Genomic DNA, 13,858 nt, shown 5'->3' with positions numbered 1-13,858 from the left:
ATATATCTTTATTGCTTCAGCACAGCCATAGCAAATAACAAGGAAATTACAAAATTATTATGATTTAAAAGTAGTACAATATCCATGAATGAGTGGATATTCTTTCAACCTAATATAACTCACTAGACTATAAAATGTATACAAAAGACCAATTATCAATAATTTTAGCCATGTTGGTCTGTAGGTGAAGAGCAAGATTTGGGTCCAGTAGCACCTTAAAGACCAGCCAAATTTCCAAGATACGAGCTATCTTACAAAGGTAGCTTTGTCTCTTGAAAGCTCATACCCTGGAAATCTAGTTGGTCTTTTAAGGTGCTACTGGACCCAAATATTGCAATAATTTTAGAACACAATCATTTGAACCCTCCTGGAGAAGCCTCATTGTAATGAAGAGGAACACACAAAAGCTTTCCTGTGCTCCTATAAGACTTGTACAAGAGAATTCTGTGGAGGGCTGCTTCAAAAACCAGTCATATAATACTTTTATTAGAGTCAGCCGAAAAGATTGTACCATTGATAGGAACCACTTGCAGCACAGCTTGGCAACTACTGTATCTACACGAAGGGAATATCATTCCCCCAATGTTATACACAAAAAGCTTTTTGTTATTCGACATAACTTTAAGTTGCATGCAAATATAAGCCAACCCCCCACTTTTTTGATGGTATACCTGGGGGGGGGACCACCTAGTTTTACATTTAAATAAACACAGTCGTGATCCTTGGATCAAATCCAGCTGTCTGGAGGAGTGCCATATAGATCCAGAAATTAGCCCTCAAGCCTGCTTATCTTCCCCTTAGAGGCACATCTGGAACGAGTACTTTAGAAAAACGGGGAACAGACAAAACAGTTAAGGGGCAGATGAAAGGATGAACGTTTTGTCTGCTTCTACCTTCGGAGGAAGTCAGCTTTGATATGGAAGTTTATCCCCTGGAAAATTTTGTTGGTCTTTTAAGATACTGCTGGACTCGATCTCCTCCCACCTTCGTAATATTAGTTGCTGAGTAAGGCACTAAATAGCGATCCGGTTAAAGAGGAGTCTCCCAAAACAAACGTCATGGCAGACCTTTCAGTAGGACCTATTCAAGTAAAACAGCGCGTAAGCTTGGGAATTCTTTTTTTTTTAAGGGGTATGCGCGCTCGTGTTCTTATAAGATACTCCATTACTTTTCGGCTTTCCCTCTTTGCTGCTGCTGCGTGCCTTAGGAGCGAACGTCTGCCACGGTCAGCCAACCGGCTCTCGCTCTCCTCACGCCAAAAACAAAAATGCGCGCCCGACGGCCAGTTTCGGAGGAGAGAGCGCGTATGCGCGAGACGGAACCTTCCTTCCTCAAGGAAGTGAAAGGCCGACTTCATTCGGCCCCTTTTTTCTCGTCTAATAACAACAGTGCAATCTCAAACAGGGTCACTCCACTATAAGCCCATTGATTTCAATGGGTTTAGACTGGCACAATTCTGTTTAGGATTGCACAGCACATACCTCAGCCGCTCACAAGCCACGAACGACGCCTAGTAAGGAAGGGGAACGACGACAGTGACAGGTCAGGCCCGCGTTCCGGACAGCTTGCCCCGCCTCTTTCTCGCGGCCAGGAAGGCAAGAAACCCGCCCAGCGCTTCGCGGCCTTCAGTTTTGGGGCGGGGCTTTGAGTCAGCTGGAGCGTCCAGAGCCTCCGGCGTGTCGCGTGACGGCACGTCGCGTGACGTAAGAGGAAGACGCAGGCGCCATTAGAGGGAGGCGGGCGGGGAGAGCTGCCCGGTCGAAGGAAGCGTGTTTCTGTTTCTTTTCCCCAGGTGCGGCCTCGTCCCTTCTCCTCGCTTCAGGCCTCTCGCGTCGGAGTTGAGGCGGGGCGCGGCTGATGTGAGGCCGTGGCGGCGACTTCGCTGCGGATGGCGACGGCGACTTCTGGCGCAGGAAGCGGCGGCAGCACGGGCGGCCGAAACTTCTCCTTCAAGGTGGTGCTGCTCGGTGAGGGCTGCGTGGGGAAGACGTCGCTGGTCCTGCGCTACTGCGAGAACAAGTTCAATGACAAGCACATCACCACCCTCCAGGTAGGGCTGACCGGAGGAGGCCGCTCTGTTTCGCCGCTCCCTCCTCGTAGGGCTGGGCTTGTTGGCGGCGCGCGGAGGAAGCTTTCTCCTTCCCTCTGGAGCAACTCCCCGGGCCCTCGGCGGTTGTTTCGGAAGAAGCTTCAACGCCTTCTTCGGGGCTTGCAACCGCTCGTGAAGGGGACGCGCGTTTGAAGTTGCTAGGGCGCCTCTGTGAGCCTCCTGCTCTGCCAGACACAAATGCGAGCTGGAGGTTCAGCGGTACAACTTATGCAGCGTAATCCTGTGCACGCTTATCTAGTAAGTGAGCGTAAGATTTCCGTGAGCGTACTGTTTGTGTTGGAGTAGACGGCTGCCAAGTGCTGCAATGAAGCCAGCTGTCACTTGTGGAAGAACCTGAGGTGGCTTCAAAAACCAGCTGCGAAATGTTTTGTTAGAAGCTGGTAATTGTACTTACTCTAAATATATTCTGCATGTCTCTTGTGCTGCATAATATGGGTGGGGGAAGTGAGAAACTGACACACCATGTTCCAGTATATGTATACATATTAGAGCCCTGGGCATCAGGTTGTTCCTGGTTAGGTTTTCCCAGGTGAACAGTGTCACTGTAACACATTAAGGAACAGTGGTTCTTGAGGCCTGGGACATGGCTCTTTGAAATGAGCGAGCATTGTCTGGCAGGTGGTATAGTTTGAAACGGAGTCACTTGATGGCAGGGGTGGTGGTGGTACACATTCTAATTTCTGTTGGTTTCTTTTACTTTAAGAATGTGTTGTGGATATGTACACCAATATTAAGAATTTTCACTATGCTGGTGGGAGAGGTCGTATGAATTATCTTTCTGCATTGACAAAACGCCCGTCTCATCTCTTTGAGCAGAGTATCCTGATTTTAAGTCAGGAATCGAATTTTTTATTATTTGTGCTTCAGATGCTTTGCTAAACAAGCAGTTCCAGCTTTGGGAAAACGATGACTTAAGCATGCTAATTTACAATTAAATAGGCCATCCATGCCTTTTAAGTGGGTCACCCAGAAGTTTTGTTTCTCCATTTAGATGCTTTTTGTATTGCAATGCTTGCTCTGTTATGAGGCTGTTGTGGTGGAAAGAATGATGCTGCAGGCTTAGGTATACCTAAACCCGTTAATACCAGTAGACAGACAGGAACAGGCTGGACATGAATTTGTTTATTTGATTGTATGCTTGGAAGGACTCTGAACATGGCCATTAATTTGGAGGCTGTCTTAGAAATTTCCAGAAGCAAAGCCTGGTGGTATGTGTTTGTGAGCGGGAAAGTAAATGGCACTGTAACATTAGAGTATAAGTACTACCTTACTCTGTATGTATTCTAACATAAGTAAATATATCCTGTAGTGCTTCAGCAATTGGAGTGATGCAGTTTTTTATAAGTTATCAGTCACATCCCATAAATGGGCAGTGTGTTTTGATCAGTCTAAAGAGTATTGCTTTAGGTGAAAGAAAGTTCAGTGTGGTATATTGGTTAGTGCTGTACTAGATTTGGGGAAGTTCAGGTTCTGGTCCCAGTTTGCCATGAAATTATCTCATCTCTCATGCTAACCTACTTAAGAATTGCAGTGAAGATGAGAAGGGGAGGTTTGCCACCCTAAGGTCCTTGGAGGAAAGATGGAAAAAGTTAATAGAATATCAGAAGTGATACCTATTTTATCTAACAGCTCTTCTTCTAAATTTGTTCTTAAAATATAAGGAATACAAAATGGAATCAGAGAAATTCTGAAGGAAACCCAAAAGCTATTTCTTATCATCCTTAATGTTACATACTTGCTTGCTAATTCTGCTAGTCTCAAGGTTTATCTAGAAAACTCTTCCGTTTATATTAACATTCTTAAGATTGCAAGGCAAGGCAAAGTACTATTATTAGAAATAATTATTAAGTATAATTATAAGGATTAACATGAGCTTGAAGATTGATTCTGACTAGTTCAGGTTAAATCCATGACCTGCAGGCCCAAGCCTGAAGGCACTAACAGTTGATAGGCTGCAGATCTGCCATAGCCAGCCCTCCTATTCAGCAGGGCCTGGTGCCATGTGGAAGCTTTGCCTTTCTCTTATTTACCAAACCATGCCTTGTTTACTCAAAAGCAGCCAGAAGCAAGCAGAGCTTACCTGTTTAAGACATGACTTTCTGTCCACGCTCTAAGGAAGCACAGTTGACAGCATGTATTCTCATAAACCACCCCTTCAGATACTACTCTCCAAGTCCAAGAATAAGCATGGAAAGTAACTTGTATATATGGTTTCCAGATACCACAGTGGATACTTGTGATTTTTGTGTGAGTGACAGTTTATCAGTGAAAAGAATTATACTTGATGGTATTTTTGGCCTGCTAAAGAGAGAGGAAGGAAACCTTTGCTCATATGGATTGCATAGTTTCTTAGCTGAGAGCAGGACGATTTCCATTGCTTGTCCTGTAAATGGTAGAGAAACTAGTATCTTCAGAAATCTTGCAAGTGGTTATAGTTAAGCTTGCTGGGGGTTCTTTCCCTGTGGTTGGTCAGATGGCAGGGATTTTTCACTGTACTAACAAGTTGGCAATCTTCCTGTGCTGTTCTGAAACATTAGATAGCTGGTTGTCAGGAAGACATACTGAAACTCTGGCAGCCTGCAGTTGAAGAAGTGGTGATGGTGCAGCAATATATGAGGAGATGATGAGCTGCAGGAGGATAACCTGCATTTAGTAGTGCCATACCTTCAGTCTTGGGTGCTTCAAGGAAATGTTCTAATTTTTTCTCTCCTCAGAATATAAGAGAACCCTTTGTCTCTTCTAGGTTGTTCAAACTTGACTTTAATTATCTCTGGTTTTTTGATCATCTGAAAACCTTTGGTTCTTCAGTCATAAATACACAAAACGTGAAACATTCTCTATGAGAATTTTCTGGGTGCCTCTAAACAAAAGTGTATTTCAACTAAGGAAATGGGTAAAATTTCAGGTTGCATCATACATACTGTGGGGAAAATAAAACTAGAGACTGAGATACAACTTGAAGTTATAGAGTTGCAATGAAATTTTCTGGAGTGAAGATGCCAAGTTTGAAAAATATAGACCTTATTGGTTTCATGTTGGTTTTAAAAGTATCATTCTTGTAGCAAGCAGAAAAGATGGTTTACCTAATTAAAATTAAGCCTGTATTATGTAATTCTATGTCCTTACGTATTTAAACAATTTGTGTTTTGAACATTGACTTGTAAATTTATGGTATCATGGTCGTGATAACATTAACTTATTTTCCTAGCTAAGTAACTAAAAGGACAGGTCATAACACGTCACAAGGCCCAACATCCCAGTAGTATTAGTGGTGTGATCAGAGATTGAAGTTAATTCTTTGAATTAACTTGTGGCTTTTTATATTTGAGGTATTTTTTCTTATTTATGGTTCAGTTGCGGGTGTTCCCAGTCTACTTTTACTTTCACCACATTGACATTGTAATCATCACATTGGTAAATTTTGCAATTAATGTGGTGGTTTTACTGTTTGGAGTGGCAGACTCCTTCCTCATGGTATTCATGGATTTTTCCATTCTTTTTCTTTTTACAGCCATAATATGATTGATTTGGAAATGCTTCAGTTATTGAAGTACAAATGCTGTATCGGCTGTAGTTCTGGCCAGATCACACGTGTGTTCATGTAGGTTGTAATGATTTAAAGTGTGTGTGTCTTTAAATGCTTGTTGTGGTACAGATGAAGTGTGGGGGTGAAAGAGAGGGATGAGTGAGTGACATGACTGGTTGATGACTGAGAGTGTGGGCAGAGTGAATGCAGTTTTTAGTTATTGTGGGGGGGGGAGATTCAAGAGAGGCAAGCTGTGTGCATGTTTAAGCATTTCTGAGAAAAATGTTGAGTCTGATTTTAGCAGGCAAGCTGTGTGCAGCCTGAGTATGTTTAAGCAGTTCTGAGCGAAATATTGAGTCTGGGCAAGAGAGGCGAGCTGTGTGCAGCCTGAGAGTGTCCATGTATTTTTGAGAGAAAGGCAACCTGTGTGGAAGCCTGAACTGTGTGCGTCTCTGTGTGAGACTATATATTCATTCTGTTCGAAGTAGGCAAACTGTGTGCGCCTGAGAGAAAGTCTATGTGTATTTGAGTGAGAGGTTGATATCTGAAGGAGGCAAACTGTGTATGAAGCCTGAGAGAAGATCTGTGTGACTGTGTATATGAAAATAAACTTTAAAAACCAATAACAGTCTTTGAAACCATCAAGCTTAAGAAATAATATGAAACTGATATGCTTCTTATAAAAATAAGTTTATTTTGTTTTTTTAAAAAATATCCCAGAGTATCTGTCATTCCTATATCCCATTCCTGTCCTCAGGACTGCATAGTACCACAAAGGAGCCTAACGCTTGGACACGTTACTAAAGGGGAAATTTAAATAAAATATCTTGGAATATAATATTCCTGGTGGCAGCAATCTAACCAGAGAATGTAAGAGAAAGATTAAAGGCAAAATCTACACAAGAGAAAGAAAGGGTCGTAACATATGTTTTTGAGTACTAAATGAAAAAGGAATGTGGTGGTTTGTCAAATGGCCACGTTTACCTATATGTGGAAATGGGGTTGCTTCTATATCTAGCACAAAGTTGGTTTCCATAGAAGTACCATTGGAGTTGACATGTTTATTATTTTTTATTTGTCATGTATAGTCCACCTTTCTCACTGAGACTCCAGGCGGATTACACAGTGTGAGATTAGTACAGTCAATTTCAAGGACATTACCATAAACAATGCCATAGGATAAATAAACAGAATTTTACAAAGATATAGCATTAGTAAGAATCCAATACAGAGTTGAAGAAATGCTGAAATAGAGCATGAGCAATTCTAGGGCTGACATTAGACCACATGAAGTACAAGTAGCTCATAGGAGCACATATTTAAGACAACAGATAGTGTGTAAGGCAACATATTGGTGAAGTCTGTGGTCCTTACCTCATTAGCAAAGCATCTGAGAGCCTCTCCCTATAATACAAAAGCCTTTTTGAATAATTCGGTTTTGCACCGTTTCTGGAAAGCTAGGAGACCTCCTCAGTCAGGCCGTTCCACAGGGTAGGAGCCACCACAGAGAGAGCCTATGTATGGGCTGCTGTTGATTTCGCCCTTGTGCAGGATGGCACCTGCAGGAGACCCTGTTCAGATGAGCAAAGCTGCCATGGAAGAACATAGGGAAGGAGATGGTCTCATAGGTATGCCGGGCCAAGGCCATGAGGAGCTTTGTATGTGATAACCAATACCTTGAATTGAGCACAGTAACTGATAGGTAGGCAATGGAGTGACTGCAGAATGGGGGTGATGTTCATGCTCCTGTTCTCTCCTGATAGCAGTTGTGCTGCAGTGTTTTGCACCAATTGGAGACCTATGCATAGCACATTGTAATAGTCAGTTCTTAATGTTACCATAGCATGGATCTAGGTGACCAGGTCAGCCATGTCAAGGTAAGAAGCCATCTTCCAGACTAGAGTGAGGTTGTAAAAGGCATTTTTTGCAGCTGCCTTATCTTGTTTTTCTAGTAGTATTACTATTCATTTGTCCCTAGTAAATTTGTACCTAATAAAAATGATGTGAATTGGTCCCCTGAGATGTTTTTACTCTGTTTGTGGTAATTAATTTCATGTTCTGATTGCATCTTATAACTACCTTGTAAATAAACCACCAATCTCTGGTTTGTTTTTTTCTGTTGAATTATTATCTTGTATTAGATTATAGTAAATTTGTATGTAAATATAAAGATCTTGGATACTGACATTAGTTTTTAATAAGCTATGATTGGCATGATTTGGGAATCTGAAATACAAAAATGTTTGCTCTTCATTGTAGGCATCTTTTCTAACAAAGAAACTAAATATTGGAGGAAAGAGAGTCAATCTTGCAATATGGGTATGTACTTTTGTTTTCTGTAAAGTTCAAATTACCACACCAAATTATCAAGGAATGTTGAGATACTGGATTAAGCTTTCATTAATATTAATGAGAAGTAACACAAATTTCTTTGCTAAATGCAGGATACAGCAGGTCAAGAAAGATTTCACGCACTTGGTCCCATTTACTACAGAGACTCTAATGGAGCTATTTTAGTATATGATATAACAGATGAAGACTCCTTTCAGAAGGTAACTAATTGCCTATACTCTTTCAATACAAGAAACGAATTCAAATTTTCTGTGTGTATTGCCAATAGTTTGGAGTAATTTTTTAATAGACAAGGTAAACTGAGCTCTTCTTTGCTTGTGCTAATATTTGGTATTTTAACCTGTTGTGTTCCATTGTAACCCAAAGTTTTTTGTAGTAATTGAAGTAAAACAACTAACATTTCTTCCTGTACAGGTAAAAAACTGGGTCAAGGAATTAAGGAAAATGTTGGGAAATGAAATTTGTCTATGCATAGTTGGTAAGTTCTAAACTGTTACACAGTATGAAATGACTAAAGAACCGTGTTCAAAATATAAATTACTATAAGAACAGTTGCTCAGAAATTTCCGATAATGGTTTATAAAGTCCTCATAAATATGGTTTTGTTCACTGTTAGCACAGGCAGAAGACACTCTTGTACTTATTCTGATCTGTCAAAGAATGAAAATTAAAATGGTTATAGCAGTGATAATATGAAATGGTAGTTTAGAGCTGAGATAATCACATATTTGAGCAGATGACAAATTGCTAACTCTTCGGGTTTTTGGTCGGCTACTTGTTGACAGAGAATAGTATACCTGCAATAAGCTATAATCTCTTTCATGTTGTTAGTTTTTAAAGTTTTAATAAGATAGGATTATATTATCTATGTTACTTGTGCCTCTTGCAAGTGCTTCAAGATTCATTTAAAATTAAGCCTTGTCATGCTTCATCTATGCTGCAGTAACCACAGTTTCCTGAGTAATTGCAAAAATGAATACACTGGAGTGGTGATATGGCAACAATTGGGAAGGTTTGGGGTATACATGTAGAGGCTTATCCTGTTCTTCACTGTTTTCAGTAGTAGTACAAAAGGGCTAGCACAGTTGTTAGTAGTCCTGGAGTTTGCTGTAGCTAGGTTGAGCAGTGGTGCATCCTGATAACTGGTTGGGGAGGGAAGAGCTAGCTTTGCCTAGGCTTGGAAAGGGGGTAAGAGTGATTAACTAGTTGGAGATCACTTGCAGACTTCTTATGGATGATGCATTTTCTAGTATATTGGACACTAAGGAAGTCTGGATTCTCAACAGGTAATAAAATAGATTTGGACAAAGAAAGACATGTCTCTATTCAAGAAGCAGAAACGTAAGTTTGTTTCTTTTAATTCAACAATTCAAGTAATTTTTTCTTTGTAAGAATATGGAATAAGCATCTCTAGCAGTTCTTGAGAAAACTCAGTCATAGACAGTAAGGGAAGCCTCTCAGCACTTCCATGATTCACAAGAGTGCCTTGTGTCTCCCGAACTGCTGTATGTGTATTTTTCTCTTAGATTCTGTGCTGCTTAAGCCTTTTAAAAGTGTAGAGGACTTCACTAGACCGGCTTGTTTAAGTTGGCTTTGGGCATACTATCTGTCAGTATTATACATCACTGGTATGCTAGATGCAGGAGTACACTAAATGTCATATTTAGGTAGCAACTTTTGTTCAATGTGTGAAGATTCCTCTTATCTTTGAGGTACCTTATTTACAGGTATGCAGAATCAGTGGGAGCAAAGCACTATCATACGTCAGCCAAACAGAACAAAGGAATAGAAGAACTTTTTCTTGACCTCTGTAAAAGTAAGTGTGCTGTGTTTATGGACAGCATGTTAAATGACATCAAACTAAGCCACTTGGAGACCTTGAGCAGGGTTAGTGCCTGCTTTCTTTAAAAAGGAGTGCTGGTACTCATGTTGTTTGCCAATTTGGTGTAGTGGTTAAGAGCACGGGACACTAATCTGGAGAACCAGGTTTGATTCCTCACTCCTCCACTTGACCTGGGTGACCTTGGGTCAGTCACAGCTTCTAGCTCTCTCAGCCTCACCCACCTCACAGGGTGTTTTGTTGTGGGGATAATAATAACATACTCTGTAAACCGCTCTGAGTGAGTGTTAAGTCATCCTGAATGGCGGTATATAAATTGAATGTTATTATTATTATTTTGACAGCCCATGCCCCCCAGTTGAAAGAAGTGCTGATGATGTGGAAAGAGGTGATGGTACTGCATACTGTGCATACCTCCGGAAAAGATGTCTTGAGTAGAAGTGATTCTGTAGTCATGTGGTATTTTATAGAAGCAGACCAAATGAAAACTTTAAACAGGCTGAACAGCTTGTGTGATCTTTTGGTCTGAGAGATATTATCCTGTCGATTTAATTGACTTACACTGCATAATCCACCTTGAGTCTCAGTGAGAAAGGTGGACTATAAATATAGTAAAGGAATCCCTTGCGCTAGTAGGGAGCAGCTGTGAAAGCTTCAGGGTCATTCGCGTGACAGATGTGAATCAGTCATGGTGTTGCTTACTAGATTTCTCTGAATTGTGATTTTGGCAATAAAAATGGTATTTCCAAAGAGGTGAAAGGTTACATTTTATGAAATAGAACAATAAAAAAGTGTATTATATGCAATACAACTGTTACTTACAATATCTGTTGTATACATACATGGAAAAGATATGTAACACATTGTTACTTGTATAACACATACATGGGCACAAATACAGCTGCTTGTATACAGGCACAAATACAGCCTCTCTTGTTTAGTAAATATACAAGAACAAACTTCACAATGTGAGGAGGATAAGATGAGCTCCTGGGTATAACTCATTTTGTTATCTTTTCCAGTCATTTTCATTGAAAATAGAACTTCTTTACAAACAGTTTATACAAGGATGTAACTTGTATTTGCCAATTTAACTGCAGAGCTTTGTAGTAATTCTTAAACAGAAGAAAAGATAATTGTCTATGCAACTCTTCCATTGATGGTTTCATATCATAATGGTAGTCCTAAGCCTGCATAGGTAAATCTTTCCATGAAAACTTTCCTTTCAAACTCTGTGGTGGTTGTTGTATATGAAACACATTTTCATTGTTGCATTTCATGGTTGTCTTCCTGGAGGTATGGCCTGTAGATTTATTTTCTTCTTATTACTAAGACCTCTTCCCTTCATTTTTTGAGGTTACATTTTATTACACTGGATGAACAAATGGAAAACCCCAATGTATCTTAATCAGTTGTACTTAGAAAACTGCAGTTGTCACAGTCTGAACTCATAAGATTAAACTTGGGTGGTATAGCTGCTGAATGTTACAGAAACAAAGGCATAATGGAAACCTAAAATGGTTTTCTGTTCATGAACATTAACATGTAAACACATCAATAGTTGATTTTGAAAAATGTTTAAAACATCTCTTAAATCTTTTGCGAGTGTTGAATTTAAATCAGATTTAATTGATTGTATTGTGACTCTGGCGACATATATTACAGATCTTAATGCACCTTCCTTGCATTCTAGGAATGATAGAAACTGCACAGGTTGATGAGAGAGCACGAGGCAATGGATCCAATCTGTCAGGACCTACAAGGCGGGGAGTACAGATCATTGATGATGAGCCACCAGTTCAGAGCAGTGGAGGTTGCTGCTCCTCTGGATAATTGTATAAGACTGTGCATCATGCCCCTTAGTGAAGACTGCCATATTCAGTCTCATTCTTTATCAGTGGAGAATCAGAATTAACAGTATTTAAAATCATTTGTAACAATTCAGAACCATTAAGTGCTAAACTAGTGGAGTATGTGACCAGAGAATTGGCATTTTCTATAATGGTTAACAAAACAAACCAATGGCCTTTTTACATATTTCCTTAATAATGAATAATACTGCATGTGGGAGAGACTTAAGGCTTCATTTATATTTTAAATGGGATCATTATTTAATAACTTATGTACACTATTGGAATGAGACATCTTTTGCAGCCCTTTGTATTTTGTGGTAGATTGAATTGTATCATTTCAAAATTGCAAACAGATTTTCTTTTTAATTAGCAGATACCCAAGTACTATTTTTGCAGGGTTGACATCAACCTATAACTGTCTGACTACTTTGATATACTCATCCTGTACTCCATGCTGGTAAAATAAATTGTAAATTACATATTAAATATTTTATCTGCTTTTACAAGTGCAGGTGCAGAAATATGTACATTAGTCTTATCGACAATTGTAAAGTGAGTAACGGTGCAAAAGATACAAATGTCATTGTCTCCCAGCTCATCTCCCCCCCCCCCCCCCCCGCATTAGAGTCCATAAACATACTCTCTGTTTGCTCTGAAGTTTGCAAACCTTTTTGAAACTCTTCTCGCAAATACTGGTTTGTATAACACGCTACACCCCCTCCCCAAAAAAACCAGGTGTTGGAATGCTGTGAATTGCTGCTACACTTACTTCTACTAGCAGAAGTTTGATGTGCCTGAATTCTTCAACTGCTCCAGTTTCCTATGTCGCACAGAAATCTAATTTTATGGACTTGGCTTCCTTCATCTGATAATCACTGAACAACAGCTGTTCTTGTATTTTGCTCCACCAAAATGTATTCATCCTTCTCCTATACAAAGCTGGAATGAAGTGAAAATAACTTTGCTGCACAATTTATTTTATTGGCCATTGAAACTGATAGTAACTCATGATATGTTCTGTGCAAGCCTTGTTTAAATCCACTTTGCATTTTTCACTAGGAAAGATTTCAGCTGCCACCATCAACTATATAGTAAGTATCTTCCAAAGGAACAAAAATGTGAAAACTAAATCAGGAATTGTCAGGACTAGAACAGTAAAACTAATCACTAATTACAAAATGGAACACACCCAACATCCTGAGGAAAATACCAGTTAAGGTGGGGTGTTTGCTTTTTTCCTTTTTGGTAAATGGATATATTTATGATGCAGAAAATACCTAGTAATGGTTTAGTCTTTAGAAAGATGAGAGTAAAAATCTAATCTCACATGTGCAGGTTTTCATTTTTCTTATCACTGGTCCTGAGATGAATATACACAGTTCAAACAGCATTGAAATAGTGGAGATCTTACACTGATCCCATCTAATCTCACTTTCCCAAACCTGACACAAAGCAATAGTTTTAGGAAACACTGCATGCTTTCATTGTCCTGAATAAGTTGGTTTATGAAGATCTTCTAAGTTATATGGGGAAGGAACTAACTGTCACACATGACTATAATCTGGATAATTTAATATGTACATTATTTTCTGTACCCTCACGCTTACTGGAATTGTAAGTTAGATGATCTGTTAAAGTACATATGTCTAAATGGCTTGCTTACTGTGACTTTACCATGTGCTGCTTACTGTAAGCTGCTCTATCTTCATTAAATATTCTCATTTAGTACCTTCTACTTACAACTACTTTTCTGTAGAGAATACTGTCTAGCATGGTAAAGCTATGAATGAACATACGTTCAAACAGATGGAGGTGGCTCAGACCCTAAGAAGGAAACTTCTCTCTTTTACTGCCATTCATATTTGACATAGAATGGGAATGGATCACAAGACAGGATAATCAAAAGATCTGAAGACCAAGCCTTTATGGTCTGTCCTGTATGTGCTCCAAATGCAGAACTTTCAGTGTTCCTTCCAAATACTTGTGAAGTCCTCTCCTTACCTTAAACTGTATGCTCCCTAAATAGGGCCATAGTCGCTTCTCTTTCGGGCACTGATATTTCTAGTTTTTAGTTCATTTCAACATACGCCACTCAAAGTGTAAAAAAAACCCACACTGTTAACATTTACTACTATTCAACAGCCTTAGGAGGTAGTTAACCAGTTGGGCAACACCTT

At 39.7% G+C, this 13,858-nt stretch overlaps 1 protein-coding gene across 1 annotated transcript; it reads left to right on the top strand.

Moving 5' to 3' along the window:
* Nucleotides 1-1,650: 1,650 nt before the first annotated feature.
* On the top strand, nt 1,651-13,416 carry RAB21 (RAB21, member RAS oncogene family). The gene is made up of 7 exons (XM_054988962.1): nt 1,651-2,050; nt 7,896-7,955; nt 8,081-8,188; nt 8,403-8,466; nt 9,275-9,329; nt 9,716-9,804; nt 11,522-13,416. Exons 1-7 carry the CDS (start codon nt 1,889-1,891, stop codon nt 11,659-11,661), a joined length of 678 nt encoding a protein of 225 aa, XP_054844937.1. The 5' UTR covers nt 1,651-1,888; the 3' UTR covers nt 11,662-13,416.
* The last annotated feature ends 442 nt before the right edge of the window (nt 13,417-13,858 follow it).

Source organism: Eublepharis macularius, chromosome 9 (genome assembly GCF_028583425.1).
Source record: "Eublepharis macularius isolate TG4126 chromosome 9, MPM_Emac_v1.0, whole genome shotgun sequence".
In the NCBI taxonomy this organism is placed as follows: Eukaryota; Metazoa; Chordata; class Lepidosauria; order Squamata; family Eublepharidae; genus Eublepharis; species Eublepharis macularius.
This window is presented reverse-complemented; position numbering and strand designations above follow the sequence as displayed.

Excerpts from the sequence above, each read along its gene's own strand:
- RAB21 (XM_054988962.1), top strand. The coding sequence starts at position 1,889 with ATGGCGACGGCGACTTCTGGCGCAGGAAGCGGCGGCAGCACGGGCGGC. Across the intron at positions 7,956-8,080 it reads GAGTCAATCTTGCAATATGG|GATACAGCAGGTCAAGAAAG; the intron begins GTATGTACTTTT and ends TGCTAAATGCAG. Across the intron at positions 8,467-9,274 it reads AATTTGTCTATGCATAGTTG|GTAATAAAATAGATTTGGAC; the intron begins GTAAGTTCTAAA and ends GATTCTCAACAG.